This window comes from Bos javanicus, chromosome 10 (assembly GCF_032452875.1).
Source record: "Bos javanicus breed banteng chromosome 10, ARS-OSU_banteng_1.0, whole genome shotgun sequence".
In the NCBI taxonomy this organism is placed as follows: domain Eukaryota; kingdom Metazoa; phylum Chordata; class Mammalia; order Artiodactyla; family Bovidae; genus Bos; species Bos javanicus.
The window spans coordinates 9,122,515-9,145,724 of record NC_083877.1 but is presented as its reverse complement, the minus strand read 5'-3'; the positions used below and the strand labels follow the sequence as shown (position 1 = coordinate 9,145,724).

The 23,210-nt window shown below is 36.4% G+C and overlaps 1 protein-coding gene across 2 annotated transcripts in view; it reads left to right on the top strand.

Moving 5' to 3' along the window:
* Positions 1 to 22,148, top strand: part of AP3B1 (adaptor related protein complex 3 subunit beta 1) — a 235,658-nt gene extending 213,510 nt beyond the window's left edge. For both annotated transcript variants that reach the window (XM_061430031.1, XM_061430033.1), the window contains 3 exons: positions 3,068 to 3,165; positions 8,273 to 8,411; positions 21,415 to 22,148. In XM_061430031.1, coding sequence (XP_061286015.1) covers positions 3,068 to 3,165; positions 8,273 to 8,411; positions 21,415 to 21,568 — 391 coding nt within the window. In that variant the 3' untranslated portion in view covers positions 21,569 to 22,148. The remainder of the gene's footprint in view (positions 1 to 3,067; positions 3,166 to 8,272; positions 8,412 to 21,414) is intronic.
* The last annotated feature ends 1,062 nt before the right edge of the window (positions 22,149 to 23,210 follow it).

Sequence of the window (23,210 nt, the reverse complement as noted above, 5' to 3'; positions counted from 1 at the left end):
CCCAATCTCATTTACCTGGGCTAACACCTCACTCTGTTTCTTTGTTTTGCACCAACCTCTAATTACTTTGGAGCTGCCTTAAGCATTTTTCTTTTGCCTCTGCATCCTCAGGAAGCCTCTGCTGCTCTCTGTCCCCCATCTTTCGCTGCCAGTCTTCCACTGAACTTCAGCTCATTGCATCCTGCATTCTTCCTCCAGTTTGAACTGCATTACTAAGTCAGCTGTTACACATGCTGCTTTTTATTCCTCCCTGCAGTGTTTGACTCACACCTTTTCTCCCCAACCACTCTTTTTCCAGTTCTCTTCTGTAAATTGTACCACTTCTGTTTTTATTTACATGCAGGTGTCCACTTTATCCTTTTTCTTGTCATATCCTGTTTTCCTATGTGATCTTATCTACTTACAAGGCTTCAGCCCTTCCCCATACATTCTGGTTGCTTCTAAACTCATGTATACTGCCCTGACCTGTTTTCTGATCGATGATTTGTATTTCCAGTTATCTGTTAAATATCTCTTCCTGGGTGACACAGGGGTACTCAAAATATAGCATGATGTAATCCAAGTCATTTTGGTTAATCCTGTAAACTCCTCTTCATTGAAGAAAGTCATCCTTCCAGTCATTCACGTTAAATGGTTCAAGATCTCTTCCTCCTGTCCATCACTGCATCTGTCCCTTTTAACTCTGAAACACCCCTGTCTTCCGCATTTCCTCCCAGGGAAGCAGCCTTGTATAGTCAAGTAAAAAATATATAGATATAGATATATATGGCAGCAAACATGATATAGCTGACTTTGGAATAGGATCGACCTCGGTTCAAATCTCAGTGCTGCTGTGTTCAGACCTTCATACTAGTTGTGTGACCTTGGGCATATTGTTTAGCTTGTCTTGGTGAATTAGGGATAACAGAAGGTACCTCTTAGGATCACTGTTAGGACGCACTAAAGCAGCACACACAGTCAGTGCTGGAAACCCCTGCTTGGACTGTTAATTTGTCTCCTTGCTGACCTCCCTGGCTTGGGTTTCTCTTGCACACCACCTCATACAGTGCCGGCATGGTCTATAATATACATAGGCGATTAAGCACATTGGTCTGAGTTATGAAAATAAAGTAATCATATACTTTGTCATACAAATCAGGACATTTCAGATAGTGACAGGAGACATGAACTGAACAAGATCCCAGGACAACCATGGAGAACTGGGCCTGCAGCTGTGTATGCTATTCTCTGCAGAGTGTCCCCAGTCTTTTGACACTCCCTCTGCTCACCATTCCCAAAATATAGATCTAGAATCCATAGAATGTCCCTCTCCCTCCTTTTGGAAGTAAACTTACCTCTGCCTCACTCCTGCAGAGTTAACCAGCCCCTCTTTTTGGACTATGATACTTTCCACATATCTCTAACATTGTACTTATCTTTCTGTTATAAACATAATTGAACTCTTTCTCTGTCACTAAACTTGTGAACTTCAAGGGCCAATTTTACTTGTCTTTAAATCCCCAGACACTCAGAGAGTACATGAGATCAAGTTTATATTCAGTAAATGTTTATTGAATTAATAAATAAATTGGGTTTATTGATTTGCCTTGGGCAATCCATGTGTGAATAATTCAGAATCATTGTTTTCTTTTTAGTCTAGTCCTTACCTTGTTCCATTAAAGAAAATGGCAGCTTAGAAGATTATAGTATATAATAATAGCATAAAATCGAAGTGTATTTTCTTCTCTTTCCTTATATTTTAATATTTATCCCTACCCCATCATTCAAGAAAGTGTTTCTCTTAACCTTGTGTTTGCTGGGTTTTGGGGTTTTTTTGCTTGCATAGAAATATTTTTATTTACTCTTTGCTTTTCTTCTCTTTATATATGACCTTGTTTTTATTGAAGAATAAGTTCATCCATAACACAGAACTTCAGTGTTCAGCTTGATGAATTTTTATATGTACCACCAAATCAAAGTTTTGAACATCTAGAGCCCTCCAGAAAGGTCTCCCATTCTTCCCCATAGATACCACCTTTCCTATAGAAGTGACTGCAATTCTGTGTTCTCTATCCATGAGTTAGTTTTGGTATCATACAATATGTATATTTGTTTCTGGCTTCTTTCACTCAAGGTTAGGTCTGTGGAATCATCTTTTATGTGTAACAGTAGGTTTTTTTTTTTAATTCTTATGTAATATCTCACTGACTGTATCACAATTCATTTATCCATTCTATTATCCATGGGCACTTGGGTTGTTTTTCATTTGGGGCTATTAATAATAAAACTGTGATTAATATTATTGTACAGGTTTTCTTTTTATAGTACATAAACACTTATTAACACTTGGTATTATTTTGTTAGCACACATCTTAACACGGTATGGTCACTCCATTTTATTCTGTATTTAAAAATTGATAGCTTTAAAAAGATATCTTAAACTAAGACTAAAGTGCTCCATTTTGTACACTTTTACTAAAAAGTTGAAGACAAGATGTTCTCTACCAGATAAGCTGCATTAAATGTTCCTCTGGAGCTTCGCTTGTGGCTCAGATGGTAAAGCATCTGCCTACATTGTGGGAGACGCAGGTTCGATCCCTGGGTCGGGAAGTTCCCTTGGAGAAGGAAGTGGCAACCCACTCCAGTACTCTTGCCTGGAAAATCCCATGGACGAAGGAGCCCAGTAGGCCACAGTCCATGGGGTCGCAAAGAGTCAGACACCACTGAGCGACTTCACTTCACTCACTTCATTTCACTTATCTACCAGATAAGTTGCATAGATAATCCGGTAGATAACTTATTTACCCAGATAAGTTGCATTAAGTATTCTCTGGTAATTGCTCCTTACCTATTTTTAAAAGTTCTATGTCAAATGGCATATTTATCATAACTGCAAATAATCGGCTTTCCAGTTGAGATAACAGATGTATTTCTTTGCAAATAGTGATGAGAAATATTTCAAGCCTTTTTAGCTGTGATATTTAAGGCAAACATCTTTATATGCTTTAATTGTACCTGTTTAACTGCATAGTGTTAAGAATGTCTATTTGTTAAGCATTTAGTCAGCTTTAATGTGTTTTTTCTTTAGTACCAAGGATGATTGCTTCAGTGTTAATATTCAGCCTCCTGTTGGAGAACTGCTTTTACCTGTGGCCATGTCAGAGAAAGATTTTAAGAAGGAGCAAGGTGAGAGATCATTACCATTTACTAGAAATTGGCATCCCAGATAAGTGTGCTCATTCTTCTGGCTGAGCTCTAAAATAAATTACCATATGCACACAGCTATTAACAGATGTCAATGTACAATCTTCCAAGTTTTGCTAATGCTGTGTGTTTATAAAGTAGTCTTAAAGGTATATGTTTGTCTGCATCACTGGCATACTTAAAAATTGATTACTATGTCTTTTAAATAATAAATTGATTCTTAATTAACTTTTCAGTCCTGGGAATTTTGGCTTGTCAACCTAATGATGTATTCATGTGTTTTGTATTGGTGAAAATGTCAGGAATTTGGGACTTAGCAAAGTCCCATCACAGTATGTGTTATGTGTATGTATTTCCTTTCACTATAGGACTGTTTTTTTGTGTTCTGCTAATAGTATTTTTCCCTGTTAGAGTGCCCTGTCCTTCAAAATAAAGTCCTAATTGTAGCATTAAAATATTAAAATATCTCTATTTTCTTTTGATCTTATTCTGTATTAAAGAAATGCTATGCTGTAAGGCTGTATCAGAGATGAAGCAAATTAAAATAAGCAACAAAAAAGAAAATATTTTGTTTTCTCAGAATTTTGAAATTTCATTTTGCAGAATGAAAGTGTTAATATCTTGGACTTGACCTAGAGTTAAGCATACTTTATTAAAAATAATTTTCTTCTTATATAAATAAGGGGAAACACCTGCCTCATTCTATGTATTTAATTAAGAATAGCATTTATAAAACCAGGACATATTTAAATAGTATAGTCAGCAATTTTTTTAAGTTTATATGAATCCAGGCTATGGTTTTCTTTGGAAGGAGTTATCAAAGATTCCCTTCATCTTGAGGTCATTAATTCATACCTGTCCAGCTTTCATGAAGTACTAGGCGCACACAAATACCTGAGGAGAAGGGCTTGCTTCCTGGCACTGCATCATTATAGTGCCAGAGGTTGGGTGGTTTTACTGTGAACCTTTGCAGTTCAGTGTCCAGAAGACCTATTGTAGAAGAATCTCACAAAGAAACTCAAATAAGACTGTAAATTAATGGTAATCTTTTATTCTTCTGCCTTATTTGTAAGTGATAAAGAGTGACTAAATCCATCTTTGCATTTACTTTTCTTGGAAGTTGGTTATTGCTGTAGAAGAAAGTCCTATCTGTGATTTTATTTTTCTATTGCCAAATTGAATTGATTCTTACATTTGCTATTCTTACCCTTTGCTGGCTAAAGCCTGCCTCTCTGCTTTACACCTGCTCAGCAAACCCAGGTGAGTGGCACACAGGAGCTGAGTAAGCCTTGACACGTTTATTGTGAAGGGGATAGTCCTTTTTCGAAAAGTGCAGCTAAAGTTTCTCTAAAGCAGTAGGTTATTGTATACCTTTTCTCTTCCTCAGCTTTGGTTTAGAATATGTACTTGATACTCGATCAAGTTTTTTTGTGCTCTGTTGTGACTGAGGGATTTCTTCCCTGACTAGCCATACAGAACCGTAATCGCGTGAGAGAGGTGTGCTTGGAGAGCAGCTGTGGTCCTCTGTGGAGCTGTTGCCAAAATTCCTTTTTCTTCTGCCATTTTACTTCTATGGTTGTTGATTATTTGTCTGAATAAATCTGGCAGCTGTTTGCTATGTTTAATAGAGCAGAAAGGCTACTCTGAATAAAGCTATTTGAAAATTTGTTTATATGAAGTATTTGTAAATCCTTGCAAGTCTCTTGGCATTTCTGTATCATTCTTTCTGTCTTCCTGAATTCATTCTTTGATATGGGACTTGATGCTGGCAAATTTACCACAGGTTTAAAGAGTCTTTTCAATAGCATCGTTTTAGTTCTAGATTTCAGCTGCTTTGGTAATAGAGGTCTCAATTCTCAACTTTACACATGTATTTGTTTCTTACATCACTCTAGGAAGAGCTTAGCTTATTTTGCAGAAGATACCTAGAAATGACTCATTAACTGGAAATTCTAAATCAGAATAAAAATCAGTTTCCTCAGATTTTTATCAATGCCGGTAAATTTAAGAAATGTCTATGTGTGTCATTACATGCTAGCTTTAACTGGTTTTTCTACTTTAAATAAAATGAATTTATACACTTAATATCTCATTTCACAGGGCATAGATTTCAAGACTCAAGAAATGTATTAACTGTATTAACTAGGATTTAACTGAAGAAATTATAAACCAGAAAAAGGAATATGGTTCTATTTTTATACTACAGATGTGCATATTTGAAAAATGTGTATAATGTTAATTAAGAATACTTCTGTCAGGTTGTACGTATCAGATTAATATTTTTTAAAGCGAAACGTTTTGTTTCTGGTATATAGCATGATCTGTCCCTTAGCTCAGTTGTTGCGTTTACAGTTCCATGACCAAACGTGCATTTCTGTAAGGTTGGTGGTCCAAGTGCTAAACAAAAGATCGGTTTAGTCTATATTTTGAAGTTATCCAGAGTATTCATATTATGAGCCTTAACCAGAAGGTGTGTTTGTTTCATTATGATGAATTTTGATCCTTGCAGAATTAGTTCATGATCTAGCTGTGGGATGATTTCAGTACTATAAAGTGAGATGTTTTATTTTTAAACATGTAATTTCGTTTCTTGAAGCAGTTTTAATTGTATGAGACCCAAGGAAAGTGGTTATTCCAAATTTCCCTTCTTATTTGCTTTCTTCTTAAGAATTAAATTGGAAGTCTAAAACATTCAGAAAATTTTTTAGATCTTCTTTTCTTATTTTATTTACATTTCAGCAGTCCGTTACAGCTGATTAACCTAAGTGCTGTCCACTGCCTCACCAAAATGTAAATTTTAATGAGGCAGCATATTCTGCAGTCTTGAGAATTTTAAAATATTCTTCCTATTACCTGACGACCTTCATTAGGTATGAGCAGGCTGTATAGTGGTTAAAGAATGTTTCTGTAGAAGAAACTTTTAATGATATCTTGGCATATTTTTCTTTTTCGTTAATTTAAGAATACCTGATATATTTTCATTTAGGAAAAAATCTCTGGTTTAAGAAACCTCGAATGGTTACTTAATTTTATTATGATTTATGCCTCCATCTTATGGGTTCCTAGCTAGCAAGATGCTAATTCTTTAAATGGTCAGACATTTACTATTTTCTGGCCCTTAACCACCACAAGCAATCATATTTGATGCCCCTTAATTAGAGCACCTTTTTTTCTTTCCAGGTTCTTTTTCCACCTCAGCAATCGAGACAATACATTTGCTTACCATGCTGCTCTCCTAAGTGTTCTTTTGCATGTAAATTAATCTTGATTCAGTTTACACTGTCATGCTGAGTGGTACAAATTGCCTATAACAATAAAACAGCATGAGTTAAAAATAAAGGGGGGTGGGAAGGCAGATTGAATGTGTGCCTTACTTGATAGGATGTTACTTTGCTTTATGCCAATACATTAGCTGACGATAATGAATCTTCTGTTCTGAAAAGCATGGTTTAGTTGATTTTTTTAATTTTACTTCAATGGAGCAGTACCTTGTCTCTTACAGACCAAGTTAGACAAACCATTAATGACAAGAGTGTTAAGGTTAAATATGAAGCAATGCATTCACTTCTCTGAGTGCTATCCATCTTTCCATTTACAGGAGCTTGACAAAAGTACTGGCTTTGTACAACATTTCCTTTAATTACATGCTGCGGGAAACAGGCTTTTAACATAAACATAGTTGCATTCATTTATTCAGCAGTTGCTCTTCAATAGAGCTTAATGGAGAAGGTTTAAATCCTAAATGAGTACACACATCTCTCAGCAGTGTTATGTCAGCAGCCACTGTGCTTTCCTTAAAAGCAGTGTTTGACTGCTTGTGTGGTTTGTAAAGCTTTTGCCTAATATTAAAGTTAAACAGTCTAAGACAGAACATGGTGTCCCCGAGTTTGAAAGTGGTTAGTAAAAACTGTTCTTTGTTAAAGCTAAGTAAGTCTTTTTACAGTGTTAGGCTTTAGTGTCTTCATACTACTAATCATAGGGATTTTTTTTTTAATTTCTGTTACATTAGCAATAAATAGCAAAATTAAATAACAAAAATTAAAGGTGGGGGGCCTTTTGAGGATACAAAATCAGCTTTTACCTTTTTATAAATTTTGTCAGCTATTGTACACATATCAGATGTCTCGAAGGATCATCATTTTAGTAGATACTTTTGGATGTCAGTGACTTAACATCACAGAATCAGATAGATGGCATTTAATATTTATAGCTTTTGTTTTTTTTAAACTGGGTACTTAATTTCAGTTTTTGTTCCAAGTATCTCGTGGGTTATTGAATTTGTCCTTTGAACATTTGTGCATAAGATTCTGACATTAACAGCATGCCTTGTGTTAATTCTATATGGTTTTTATTCATGATTTTGCTTTGTTCGTGATCTTTTTTAATTATTATTTGAAATGTCTCTGGGATTTAAATTTTTCCAATTTACATTGTTCCCTTTGTTTTCAGACGTTCTTGCTTCAGAAATTTTGATTATTTTTGTCAGTAACCATAGTTCCATTAACTAGGCAAATACTGTTACCACTCAGTGTAGCTTAGATACTTGTCCATTTTTTAGAACCACACAGCTGTTCAGTGACTTCCAGTTACTGTTGAGATAACTTTGATCCATTATATTGAGACAATTCATCATGTAATGCTGCTAGTTATTCCAGAAACACTTTGGTTTGTTCTCAGGCAGCATTTGGCAAGAGAGATCTTTGACTGAAAAGGAAGGGGGAGAGCTCTTAAATAGTGAAAACTTAATAGTTTATGGAGCCCAAATTAATTGAGTATATTTTAAAGGGACTGAAATTAAAATTTTATCTTTGTGATTCTATGTTTTTATCAATCATAGTATTTAAAATCACGTTATTAAGAGTGATGTTCAATTGCATTTTTATAGATTTTTCAACACCACTAGGATTTTTTTAAAAAATTTAATCAGTTGCAGTTCTTTTTAATTTTATGATAAATTATCTTGTAAATTACATTCTGAAGTGGTATTCTGCTTTAGAAAGTTTTTAGATTTTGACTTAGGAATTTTAAATTGTTTAATATAGTTTTCAAAGAGAAATCAGTAAAAGAGAGCCTCCTTCTGCTCTTACAGGCATGCTCTCTGGAATGAATGAAACTTCCACCACGATTATTGCTGCCCCACAGAATTTTGCTTCCTCTGTGATCCTTCAGAAGATAGTAAATGTAGCCAATGTGGGTGTAGTCCCTTCTGGACAAGATAATATACACAGGTATGTTCACTGACCCGTGATGTGGAGGTAACTTGTATACATGTATAAATATTTGATTTTCAATTCATAATTTTCCTTTAAAATATTAAGTCCTAAACGTGTGTGTGTGTGCGCGCGCACACATGCTTATTCGTGTCCCACTCTCCACGACCTCGTGGACTGTAGCCCACCAGGCTCCTCTAGCCATGGAGTTTTCCAAGCAAGAAGACCGGAGCGAGTTGCCGTTTCTTCTCCAGGGGATCCTCCCAACCCAGGGATCAAAGCTGTGTCTCTTGTATCTAATGTCTTGGCAGGCGAGTTTTTTACCAGCTGAGCCACTAGGGAATAACATATCTATGCCCCTTCTTTTTTAGGATAATACATTGGGTTTGGATGGGCTTGATGGGTTTGTGTTTTGTACAGTCTTTAGTACATGTATATGGACTTGCCTGAAAGATGCAGATAGTGTACCTGCATTTTATAATAGCTTGGTGATTTGTAAAGGTATTTGTGTGAGATATGGTTGAGAATTTCTTACTTCACTACAGTCGGTGAATTCCAGGAAGAACTGTTTTATAAAGCAGTGGATTTGAACTTTTTTAACTTAAAAGAGGGGAAGTTTGGGTATAGATTTCTTTTTGACAGCAATCCCTTGAGGCTGCTTCCAGTGACAAGGAACCATTATGGTGTCAAATGCAGCGTCTGTTTCTTACGCCAGGAAGTATCTTCACGCCAGCCATCTAAACCGTGAGGTCCAAGTTATTTGCCCTCAAAGGTAGCAGAAAATGTGATTAGTATGTGCCTTCTTTGTATTTGTACGAATGCTAGTGACTTGAAAGTAAAATAATTACTCCTTAAATAAATATGCAGTGATTACTTAGTCCTCTGTCAGCTTAAGGGAATTCATTGCAAACTATCTTTAATTCCTCTGTCATTCTACTGCCAATGCATACTTCCATCATTACATTTAGGAAATAATTTAAAATCAAAGAGAGTGCCTTCAAACCTTTAGAAATTGAATGTATCTTTTTAAATTAATACAGGGGCAAGAGAGGCCCCAAATAAAGATTTCTGTGGGTTATCTGGGTTTTTTAGACTCAACTCTGCCATTATTGGGCTTTATAACTTCTCCTTATGGGCTTTAAGTTCCTCATCTGTTTGGAAATGGATGGCAGGGAAAAGAAGGTGATTGAAATGACATTACGTTATCTGTGGAAGAACGTTGGACTTCACATCAGAAGAGCTGAGTTCAAGTCTTGATCTGCCATTACAGAGTTGCCTGACTTCACCTACTCATCATGACAGATTGAAAACTGCATGTAGTAGTCACAAATCAAATTTACCCTGTGCCTTTATTTTTTTTTGAAAGGGAGGTCACTAAGTAAATTGCTTGAGATCTGAGCACCTTCCATCTGAGATCTGATCTGCTTCCCTTTCTTTATGTTAAGCCCTGTCATTCTCACATAAGTTGGTGATAAAATAATAAAATGGATAGAAAGTCTTCTTGTTGGTGAGTGAGTGAAGTCGCTCAGTCGTGTCCAGCTCTTTGCGACCCTGTGGACTGTAGCCTACCAGGCTTCTCCGTCCATAGGATTCTCCAGGCAAGAAGACTGGAGTGGATTACCATTTCCTTCTCCAGGGGATCTTCCCGACCCAGGGATCAAACCTGGGTCTCCCGCATTGGAGGCAGACGCTTTAACTACTGAGCCACCAGGGAGCTATACAAATACAACTTATCTATCAGTGTTATTCAATAGGGGAAAAAATGAACAGAAAGAAGACTTTTCAGTGAAAATTTTTGATTCTATGTCTTCCTTGTTTTGTTTTCTTCTTTGAATTTTTTTTTTTTTTCTCATTTTCCTGAGTGGTTTTCTATAGCAGAAGTTGTGTTTTACTTATGGATCCTTTGAATTATTGAAATTACTAAAACATCAAAATATTGTACGTCATCTGTAACTTTTAGCTTATGCTTTATGAAATTTTACCTGACTCACCTAGTATCCAGCAGTACTTCAGTCTTAACTTTAATATGTTCTTTCATAATAGACGAAACAACATAGGGTAACCCTTCTTTATGCTGGAACTTCTAATTTTGTTTTGCATCGTATGTGGGTTTTTAACTTTTCTGAAAGCAATGACAGTGTTCCACATTTTTGTTTCTTAGAAGAAAATAGCCAAAATACCTTCTCAAAGCCAACAAATATGAAAACTATTTTCCTTTTGGGAAACAGAGAGACACTTATTAGCACAATTGTATAATTCTTAATTAAAGCATAAAATTTGCCTGTAACTTGTCTTGGTGGTTTAGAAGTGGTTTAATGCCTGTTCAGATGATTAAGTTACAGTCACTTCTCAGTTACCCATACCAGTACAGGGGAGGTACACAATAGGAACCATGTCTCTTCAACTTTGGAATGCAGAAATTGCACTTACACTTTTTAAAAAATAATGTTATGCTTTTATTTTTGGCTGTGCCGGGTCTTCTGTGGTTGTGGCAGGCAGGGGCTACTCTCCAGTTGGGGAGCGCAGGCTCTAGACGCACCGGCTCCGAGTTGCCGCAGGTGGACCCGGTAGTTGCAGCTCCCGGGCTCCGTAGCTGTAGCGCACGGGCTTAGTTTTTCTGCAGCATGTGGGATCTTCCCGGATCAAGAATTAAACCCGCGTCTCCTGCACTGCAGGCAGATTCTTTACCACTGAGCCACCAGGGAAGCCTGCACTTAGACGTCATGGTCCATGGTCCTCATATGCATATACTTCGGCAGTGTGTTGACACTTTTATAATGAAGCCTTATCACAGCAGCCTGGTATTTGGCTCTGTAACTTGATGGGGGAGTCCAAGTTACTACAGAGCCAGAAGAGGATGAAATGGCTGTATCTAATTCAGAACAGGCTGTGCTATCTTGACTTGCCTCAAAAGTCTCATTTTACATTTTGCTTTTTCTTATAGCTAGGTATGGCTATAATAATGTTTTAAATTTTAGAAGGCTTCCAGATAATAAATATCTAGAATTACTTGTGGTCTTCAATAGTAAAAATAACAAAAATTATTATCCTGCAAATGTAACACTTTTGCCACTCTTTTATGCCCAGTAAGTTAAAACCAAAATAAACAATTATTAGTAAAATCTGTACCCATGGCTATCTTCATTTCATTTAAAATGAAATAGCAATTACTGTTCATAATAACAAAAATTGTTTACTACTTTATTAAATTTTATTAATGTTTTTAATGGTAGTGTTCAACAGTGTATTACCCTGTGGGATGAATGAATTTATATATCTGAGCTTATATATTAATTGTCATAATAAAATTGAAATCTCTATGAGATTTTTTAATGACTTCTCTATTCTTCTGTGGTAGTTGCTTTTTTGAATTTACGAAAAATAGGCCCAAAACCATTCTTGTATTTATTAATGATAATAAGTTTAAAATTACTTGAAAAAAAAACAATGTGCATGAAAAGTATTTTGACCATTAGTATTTTAAGAAATTAAATTATTCTTGACTGGCCTACCTTTTCAGGGTCTTTTATTTCTGAGAGGACTTTTAAATTAACATTAGAATATTCTTTGTGACCATTCAATGAATTAAGTCCTGTTGTCTAGTTTTAGGATCATTTGTTCCTACTACTCTTTACAATTTGAATATTTTTTACATTAAAAACCAAGTTTAAAAATACTTATATAAGAATTAGCTAAGAAAAAAATGAATCTTCATTAATATGCAGAAGTATGTGATAATATAAAGTAGACATTTTAATTGAATACATAATAGAAAATGGCTCCTAATACATTAGCAGAAAATATCTCCATTAAGGAAAAGTCAATTAAAGGAGCACAAGTTTTATGGAATTCACTTGAAAAACCAGGAGCATTTTAAGTATAGTTAACCACTTTTAAAGATCAGTTGAAAAAGTATAACTACTTTTAGATTATGTGACATTTAGCTTTGATTTTCTAAATGAGCCATAGAATCAGAAACCCAACCAGTATACTATTAGAACACTTAATTTCTATCTTCATTTCCATGGTAGGTACTTACAGATCAAAAAAGTTGCTCTTTGAGAATAAAACCATCTTACTGAGACCTGCAGAGTTATGGTCATTGTGCCAATCTTGCTATTTTCCAAATTACAGTTACCACATGATAGACATCAGAATCAAAAGAATCAAAGCATTTACTAAATATATAGCCAAATGTCTTCATGTCTTGTTTAGATACTCGTAATACAGTGTCATATGAGACCCTGAAAGTCTTAAAGCTTATTATTTAAAACAATACTAGTAAAGAATATGGGATTCCCAGGTGGGAATGCAGTGCAATGCAAAAGACACATCTTCAGTCCCTGGGTCAGGAAGATACCCTTGAGAAGGAAATGGCAACCCACTCCAGTATTCTTGCCTGGGAAATCCTATGGACAGAGGAGCCTGGCAGGCTACAGTCCATGGGGTCGCAGAAGAGTCAGACGTGACTGAGCGACTAAACAACAAAAAATAATATATACAAAAAGCAGAATGAACCACAGTAAGTCACTATACAAATAGACTGAAAAGTTAAAAGATTATTTTATAAGTTTTAGGGGAGGTTAGAGACACTAGTCTTGGAAATTCTAGGTTTTTCTAGGGCCAGAAAAAAATGTCTTGTTCTCCTCTAAGAAAGAAATTAAATTCAGGGATTTTGAAGGAGATTCTTATTCAACAGTGTAAAAACTGCCTTTTTTTAAAAGTGCATTTGCCTTAATCACATTGTTTGTCCTCTGATCAACTAAGGTATAATGATCAAAATGCAGAAAGCCGAAAAATCTGTACCTTCAAAATCTCTAAGGTTTTTCTGTATAAAAGAACCAGGTAGGAGTTTTTGTAAAACTCAGATTCCTGGGACCCACACCCAAAAACTCAGACTCAGGGCCACTGGGATAGGGCCCAGGAATCTGCACTTTAGCCAGTACTCCAAGTAGTTGCAGACAGACAGATGTTCCCGAAGTTTGTGGTTAATGACAGCCACATGATGTATTTTATTTTATTTTATTTTATTTTTTTTTTTTTTACATGCTGTATTTTAAAAAACATTTTTCCTTGTATGTTTCTTTTTCACAGGTTAGTCATTAAGGAATACCAGTAGACAAGATGTTTGATTTAAGCTTTCTTCCTTCTGTCCTATATGCTCCAGCAAGAAAGGAATTAGTTGTTCAGTCACTCATCGTGTCTGAGTCTTTGCAACCCCGTGGTCTGTAGCCCACCAGGCCTCTCTGTCCGTGGGCAAGAATACTGGGGTGGGTTGCTATTTAGGAGCACATTACAGTGGTGGCGATGAAACAGTCTCAGACCATAAGGAGTCTTTCAGCAGTCTCAGCGTTTTATATTTTAACCCAGTTTGACATTTTAACCCAGTTCAGGAATTCTGACATTCATATACAGTAATATGGTTAAAAACAATTATCGTACAACCTACTTATTTTGTTATATCATACAACCTACGCATTTTACCCTTTCATGAACAACAAATTGACCTTATAAGGGGAAAATGTGATATTTGAGGGAAAGCAGAAAGCCATGTCTCTGTCATGATTCTATTTTAGTTCTTAATTTATTCAGTAAAACCTTAGAAGAGCTTTCATTGTTAACGTGTATTCAGGACTTAACATTCCTTTTTACCCCCTATATTTCTTAATCTATGATTTGGATTTTGTTTACTGTGTCACTTTTTTAATTTTCAAATTTTGAACATGTACAACCTGTGAATAATTACAATCCTAATAAAGTAAGTGTTGTTTTACTGTTATTACTTAGGTCCTTAACTATTAGAAAAATATGATGCTGTGAATGGAACTGTGAATCCATGGCAACCTGGCAGCCAACTTTTTAAATTTATCAACACACTTAAAGACCATTTATTGTTTTAGGATCAAAATAATTTTTTTAACATAAAGTAGTTGTAAAGAACAACTTTTTCATTTCTACTCCTTAAACTGTGTATACATGTTTAATGCTTAAGTATTGGCATATACCATTGTTTGTATCCTAAAATATCCATATTGTGTAAGTCCTTAATTCAGTATTTTTTGAAGACCATTGTGACAGATTTTGTTAATGCTGGGGTTACAAACATGAAGGACATAGATAATTTTTGGTGAAGTCTTTGCTGTTTTCCTGGTTTTGGTTCTTAGGTTGGTCAATCTTTAAGTTATTGTTTTTGTTTGCTAGTTGTTTTCTTTCTTTTCCCCTGATCAGATCAGATCAGATCAGACAGTCGCTCAGTCGTGTCCGACTCTTTGTGACCCCATGAATTCGCAACACGCCAGGACTCCCTGTCCCTCACCAACTCCCGGAGTTCACTCAGACTCACGTCCATCGAGTCAGTGATGCCATCCAGCCATCTCATCCTCTGCCGTCCTCTTCTCCTCCTGCCCCCCAATCCCTCCCAGCATCAGAGTCTTTTCCAGTGAGTCAGCTCTTCTCATGAGATGGCCAAAGTACTGCAGTTTCAGCTTTAGCATCATTCCTTCCAAAGAAATCCCAGGGCTGATCTCCTTTAGAATGGACTGAACCCTAACTATGGAATATTTAAATACTGGGTAATTTTGAAGGCCCATATGGAAAAGAATGGCATTTGTTGTCTTGATGCCCGAATTTTATAAGCCTGGTACTATAGTCACCGAACTTCATCTGTCTGAAAATAAAAGTTTGTACATACAGTTGTTAATAATATGAAGGTGCCAGGCTTCAATCTTACTCTATAGCAAGTCAGAGGGAATTCCCTGTGGTCCAGTAGTTAGGGCTTGGTGCTTTCACTGCTGAGGGCCCAGTTTAATCCCTGGTTGGGGATGTAAAGTCCCACAAGCTGAGCAGCATGGCCCCCCCAAAAAAGCAAAAACAAATTGGAATCTCAAACATTACTAAGATTTGTGAAACCTATTTTGTGATCAGAGTTTTTCTCAGTTTGGTGGTTATCCACTAGGGGGCAGCACTGCTTTTTATCTGACTGCTTTGATCTCTGAAGGCTCTGAGCAGCATTTCATTGAAAAACAAATGTGGACCTCAGTTAATTTTTACACGAAAGGCGTATTTGGATATTTCAGAAATAACCAAACTGCAGTTAATTTTTGCTTTAGGATATTCTATATTTAAATTTTATTTAGTTCTACTGTTTGTGAGATAATTTTCTACAATGCAACAGTTTTTCAAATAGGAATATATAAATGTTTTCATGTAAAAATGAAAGAAAGGTATTCTTGATGGTTTTCCTTCTGGCTGACAATTTTGTAAGTACTCAGAGAGAATGGGGTAAGAGTTTATTTGTTTTACTCTCTGGTTTTCTGTTAAGTCCCATCCCACCCCTCCCCCAACAAACAGACAAACCAAAAATGCTCTAGAATAACTGGAGTATTTGGTATCTTTCTTGAGAAAGTGCGCTTAGATTTTTTTAGTTTTCTTGTATAAAGAAAGAGAACACATCATTGACAAGGTAGCGTGGGGAATCATGTTTTATACAAGTTCTAAAGATTAGAATGGAAAATAGAGTCCTAAATTATGATGGCACCTAATTCTTTTGTTTTAACTATTCTCATCAGAATGTTAAAGGAAACATTACAATATTTCTGGCCTTTTTAAAAAAATAATAGGGAAAAATACATTGCTTCAGATAAATTCTCTAAACTTGAATCACATGTAAATTTTTTCTCAATACAGATTCAATAGTGTAATGGGCTTAACTTTTACATTTTTAGAGTCAACAAAATAGGATTTTTTACAACATACAAACTCTCTGCCTTTTAAAAATGTTATCCTATATTAACTCAAAATTATAGGGATTTATCATTTAAATCATTTAGAAAATAATACTACAAATCAACATGCTTTGGTGTTTGATGTTAGGAACCTTATTCAAACCAGCATTTCTTACATATAATTATGGTGCGACTTCATTACACATTTGTCAACTTTGGACTAATTATTTTTATACAGCTCGGGCAGGGCACTCATCCTGTGGTCGTCTTTCTTACTAATAGGATTCTGTCTGCTTCAGCAGGCAGTAATTGAAGGCTTCATGTACAGAGTAGGAAAAAAAAAGTTTTAGCCTGAGTGGGCCATTGTCACAGCTTCTGGTAACCAGTAGAACAGAAAACACAAGAAAATTGAACTCAGAATAGAAAAATCAGAAACCAGGAAGACTATCCAAGAGAAGAAAAAGCATGTCTTAGAGCTGTTGCATTAAGTGTAGCAAATATGATTCTGCATAAAAAAATTTTATGTTTGTGAATACCCTGCGGATGGATGCAGCCTCTCAGATAACTATTTTAAAATTCACGTTCTATTAACATTTAAGTTATTAAAAACAACTGAGTTGCAGGGTTCTTTTTCATTCCAACAAAGAGCATTTAAGGTCCATAGCCATTTTCTCACAAATCTCACAAATCTAAAAAGCATACGGTTTAAGTACATGAAGGAATAAGTTCGTGCATTGTAGAAAATATATTTGTTCAAATGTGTTGTTATTTGACCTGTTCTCATAATAGTTATAAATTTTCTCAATAGTTACAAATTAGCGTCTTTAGAAGAGTAGTTCATACTTTCATTTAGGTTTGGCAACCAGCTTATTTTGTCTTTTTCTTTAAATCTTAGGAATTTTAAAAAATTTATTTATTTGAATTGGAGGCTAATTACTTTACAACATTTGTAGTGGGTTTTGCCATACCTTAGGAATTCTTCTAGACTTCAAAAATTAAATGTCAGTTTCTAGAGATAATAAACAAAAAGACATTTAATAAGATGAAATACAAATATATCCATACAGTTTTACCCTCTCGGTGGTTAGAATGAAAATGAAAACTTAAGACAAATACCAAATGGTATTCTTTTAATAGTGTGGAGCCCATCATACATAGGCAGTGCATCTCTAACTGTCATCCACGTATTTGTTCTCATTTGTGGTGTTACTGGTGTTCGAGGTGGGTTGGTCTCCAGTTCTCCCTCCTTACATGACAGCTCCATTCAGGGTTTTGTATTTTTCATTGCTGGTGTCTCTTTTGAAGGAGTCGGGGCTAGGAGAATATTTATTTCTTTTTTTAACCTTTAAAGACAAATTTAAAATATGTCATGATGGAGCATCAAATCAAGATGCTCTGAATTACAGAACACTACACATCAGATGCACAAGTTTTGAAGAGAAAAATCTTTCTTCTTAAAGTTGCAGAACAATAATAGATTATATGCATAAAAGGTAAATCAGAAAAGCCTTAATTTATCTGTTGACAGATAAAAAACAAATACTCAGAGGGCATTTTGCATATATTAGAATTGTGTCATCTCAAATCAGAAAGCTTGGGTTCAAATTCCCGCTCAGCCATTCACTAGCCAGGTAGGTGTTTGAGCAAGTTTCTCCACTTCTCTGGGCCTCGGTTTCCTCTTCTGTGAATTGATCTGACTCATAGAATCAAGAGAAATAATGCAAGTGAGGTACTTAGCACCCACTGCACACAGCACTTAATAAATGCTGCTGTCATCACTACCATGATCAGAAACTTCACAGCTCTTCTGAAAAACACTTTACCACAGTGTGATCTTAGTTTGAGGCAAGTTCAAAGGTTCTGATGTCAGTCATTAAATTTAGTATACAAGTATTTGACGCAAGCTGTCTTCAGTGTTTATTACACCCCCAAGCTAGCTATTTGTTATTTACTAATTAGTACTCTTTGCATAACTATCTTTTAAATATACATTAAAGCATAGCCTGTTTGGGAGTTAAGTGATTAATAAATTGGGGGTGGGGGTGGGTGGTGACTTCTGCTTTCCATGGACCAAAAGAAACCAATTGTAATCATGCTGTGTTTCCATTAAATACATCCTTTTTGAACTGTGAAATGAGAATGTCAGAACATCTGATCTTCTGGTCCTCTGCTTTAAAACATTGTTTCCACCATTTGTGCCCATTAGAACATAGAGAACTAGTTAAAAGACAGTAGCTTTCACACCAGCTAACAGATTTGCTAGGATGATTTGCTTAACGTGTTTCCACTGCAGTGTAAGCAAATACCTCTTTTCTTCTACATTCGTATTCTTTACAATATTGATAATTTTGCGGTAATAAATATTTTAAGAACATGTACAAGACTGTAGCCATGGGGTCCCAGAGAGTTGGGCAGGACTTGGTAACTGGACAACAGCAGGACAGTAGTTTTCATCTCTGTAAACATACTGACATCAGAGTTGACAGTTGTCTCTGCTGAGTTTGTGTTTTTGTAACATCAAACTTAAGTTTTAGTTGAAAAGAGAGAAAAGGTGCTTTGGGGCTGTGCAGCCCTGGCAGTCAGATAGCAGCACTTTTGCCTTCCTGTTCGGAATGCGTGACGCAGTCTTCTTCTGCATGGTCCCAAGGCGTAAGTGTTAAGTAAATAGAGACTACTAAGACTGCCGTTGACATAATGATAACCTGTCAGAAACAGGGACCTCTGCCGAAATATTTGTTGAATGACAATTTGGTGATGACCACATCTGTGGGGAAAGTTGCACAAAGGGGTGAGACAATAGAGCCACCTAGAGTCTGTCATCTGGTGACACGGCTTTAACAGAAATACAGAAATAGGGTTCTCCTGGGAAGCAGAAGAACCTCGAAAATTGGGACAAAAGGAATGCAGAAAGCTGCAGAACGTGATAGAAAAGAGAGGTCATTTGAGGGCAGGTGATCTTGTGTTCTCTCAAAGGTGCAGATGGCCTAGAGCCTATTACAGAGAGTGAAGTGAGTCAGAAAGAGAAATATAAATATCGTATACTAACACATGTATGTGGACTCTAGAAGGACGGTACTGATGAATTTATTTGCAGGGCAGCAATGGAGAAACAGAGGGAACAGACCTATGGACATGGGGGCAGGGAAGGAGGGAGCGGGAGAGATGTATGGAGAGAGTGGCATGGAAATTTACATTACCGTATGTAAAATAGCTAGCCAGTGGGAATTTGCTGTAGATCAGGGAACTCAAACAGGAGCTCTGTGACAATCTAGAAGGGTGGGATAGGGAGGGAGGTTCAGGAGGGAGGGGACATGGGTGTACCTATGATGATTCTTGTTGATGTCTGGCAGAAAACCACAAAATTCTGTAAAGCTATTATCCTTCAATTAAATAAAATGGCACCAAAAAAAAAGAAAGTGCAGCTGAGGTGCCCGTTTCCGAATCTCTTGTATGGGCATCTAAAGAGCAGATGGGTGTATATGTTCAAAGCTTTTATGAAACCTCTATGATTTCTGTTCCTAAACTGCTTGCTTAACAGTTGCTTCTCTCAGTGGAAAAACTGCTCCATCAGATTCTTTGCAAGTCTTCAGCATCTTTGGAGAGAGTACACAAATACATCTACCACCCATTAGCTGATTGGTTTTTTTTTTTTTTTTAGCTAACATTTTAAAACATGGCTTAAAAGTGTTGAAAAGATTTTCAACTTAGTAAAATTAGCATATTTGTTTTGCTTTTGATGCATTTTTATAATTATTGTTGGAAAACTGATCTTCATGATTCTATTGAGGCCAAAAATGGCTTATTAGGTACTCCCCCCACACACACACACACAAAAAGATAAAGAAAAAAAAGAATCTAATATATTATGAGCTCTTGGTGTCATTAAAAAAAAAAAAAACTCAAAAAAGAAATTACTTTCCATTTAAAGAGAATCTGCTTCCTGCTTAAGTGGCTAATATTTTAATTAAGTCGGGAGTGAAGTTTTTCTGAGTGTCTCCTGATAAACTCCCTCTTTTATGTTGATGGTAATTAAACAGATCCCTGAGGAGGCTGTGGGCTCGGTGCGAGGCCCGTGCTAATTGTCGGACAGGAGACACTGACCAGTTGGCTTGCTCTTGAATGGCCCGCAGCGTGCTGTCAGCGCTGCGGTCTGATTTTCTGTATTGTGAGCTGTTGTCAGGGCTAACTGGGTGCCATTGTGGCTGGAGATGTCGCGCAAATTGAGGCAGATGGCTCAGGTTCAGACACGTGTCCCACCGAAAGGGGAAAGGGGATTGGCCCTGCAAAGTGGGGTCACAGCAGGTCACAGACCTGCTCCACACTTGTTAGTGTTTTCAAAAGCTCATGTGCAGCAACTTTGTTTTTCTCCAGTCATCCCTGCAGTCAAACCCTCCTCACCCCCCTCAGAAACTGTGGAACATGCTCCATGTAGAAAACGGGGGCCTGGGAGGGGACCGTCCTCTTCCCGTGTCTGGGGCTCAACTGTGCAGGCAGAGTCAATGAGCAGGATTGACAGAGCTTCACTGCGTCTCCAACGGCTCTGCAGTCAATTGCAGTGCTTAAAAGGCTAGTTTTGCTTTTAATTCCACGTAATTAGTAGGTTCTTCATGTCTTGGAATTTAGTAATGTGAGCCTTAGACCTCAAGTTTGCTCTTTCCTATTCTAAAGCAGAAAGAAGATCTAATGTTCAGAACATTAAAAAAAAATACAGACAGAGGGAGTGTAGTGTTACACTTGGCTGTCACGTGATTTTCTTCCATGTCCTCAACGTATTTTAACATGTATGAATTCATTGAAACTTAGTAAGAGTTCGATAATGCACATAAAATTATCTAATTTCTTGCATAATCATTTTCAGATATGAGGAATTAAAATTTCAAGCTCTTTGAGAAAGATAAACCTCTTCTTAACATGTTTTAAAGATGAAAATAGAACAGTTTATTTTAAATGGTCCAATGGCTGGTGAAATGTTATATATTAAATGAGTAAATGATTCTCAAATATGTAGTAATCAAGAGTTATTCACATGCATCTATTGTTCAAACTAATAAGTAAAATAGAACTCCCTTTTCTGTTCTGTTCCCAAGATACTGAAATTATCTGCTTGTGGTAAGCATGTGCTGGGCAATTTATTGATTTTTCGGGATAATGCTTGTCTTTGGGTTTTGGGCAGTAGGGAACCTGTAATAAATTATTGAGAAAAAAGTTATTTTAAACCTATTTGAATATATGCTGTCTCCTTTTTTCCTCCTCATGATAAAAGGTCTCTGGTGTTTTGTTTTTTTTTTTCCTTCCAGGTTTGCAGCTAAAACTGTGCACAGTGGGTCATTGATGCTAGTCACAGTGGAACTGAAGGAAGGCTCTACAGCGCAGCTTATCATAAACACTGAGAAGACTGTGATTGGTTCTGTTCTGCTGCGAGAGCTGAAGCCTGTCCTGTCCCAGGGGTAACCTGCTTACATCTGGACTTCAGAATCTGGCACACAACAAAAGTGCCTGGCATCCACTGCTGCTGCCTTTCATTTATAATAATAGCCCTTCCATCTGGCAGTGGGGGAAGAAGACACTCTTGACATTCTTGTCTCCTGCTTTAGAATGCTGGTGTGTATCTATCGTGAATGCAATACTTTCCCCCTTTTCGCTTTGCTAACCAAAGAACATACATTTTGCTGTCAGTTATCTCAACTCCTAAATCCATTTGGCATTTTCTCTGTCCTGCTACTTCTTCTGGCCCTCGCGGCTCCCTTCCCTGGTTCAACAATGATGGACATGAACTGGATACTTAGAGTTCACTGGAGATCATCTTCCTTTCCGCAGTAAGCAAAAATTAGCCTAGAAATAGTAGACATGATCTCTCAGCTTGGTCTATGAAAAATGGGGTAGTGTACTTCTTAGAATTAAATTCAGAAACAACAATTTATCTGCAAAATTTTGTTCTATGAATTTCCTGGTATTGTAATTGGTTATTGACAACCGTCATCATGAAATTATCTCTGAATCATAAGATAAATAAACTAGCACCTGAATAACATTCGTCTTTGCATTCTTAATGAGAAATCATTTATAATCCTGAAGTTCATATGCTATGGTTTCTTTAAATGTTTTGAGTGTTATATTATGTAGAGAAACAATGGAGTGTAGTTGGTGAAAGAAAAACCACTTTCAAACCACGTGGGTTTTCTACTTATGTTAGAGTTAACTCTAAGAAAAAAGCTGATATATTTAATAACAAAAGCAAAAGCCTTCATGTCTTCTTATAGACAATTTTGATCTTAGTAAAGATCTGATTGCAGATCTTCATGGTTGTAAAGGCCTATTACAACTACTGAAGAGACTGTTAGAATTTCAGTGTTCCTTTACAGATGTTGATGCCCAGCTCTGATGGACTGACATGCCTTTGGAAGCTAACTAGTATAAACTAAATGATAGAAAGCTTAAAAAACTAGTTATCTGATCAACCTTTTACCACTTTTCCCTGAAGTGTTTTTTGGGGTTTTTTGTTTGTTTAGTTTTACTAACTTAGGCAAGTTACTGTTTTAATAATAATTTTGTAAAAGGTTGTTCTGTTATCAGAAAACTTTCCTAATACTTTCAAAGCCAGTTGAAATTGTATTTACCAAACTTTGTGATACACGGTAATAAGACTTTAAGACAGGTCCTTTTATATGGAGCCACATTAGTGATTTTTTGAAAGTAAAAAGAGAAGGTACATTGATTGAAACATTATAGAACATATATAAAGAGGAAAGAAAAACAGAAACATTCTTGAGACATTCAGGCTGTGAAAAAATTATTTAGGTTTTTAAGGTTGTGAGTGTTACATGTTCCTGCTCCTGAAATGCAGCAGTTAATCTGGGGGAAGTGTTGCCGCCACGGGACATGCCCTTCCTCACGCTGGAGACGTGTACTGCGACGGACTCGCACCGAGAAGCTCTGTGCCATTGCAGCCCCTTGGCATTTCCATTATTCAGCCTATTTCCTAGGGCTTTACACCTTTGGATTTTTAAGTCAATAACTTTTTAAAACATTATAAAGAATTTGACAGGCCAAGTATTTGTTTTCTGGAAAAAATATATTTGCTTACTGTCATCAA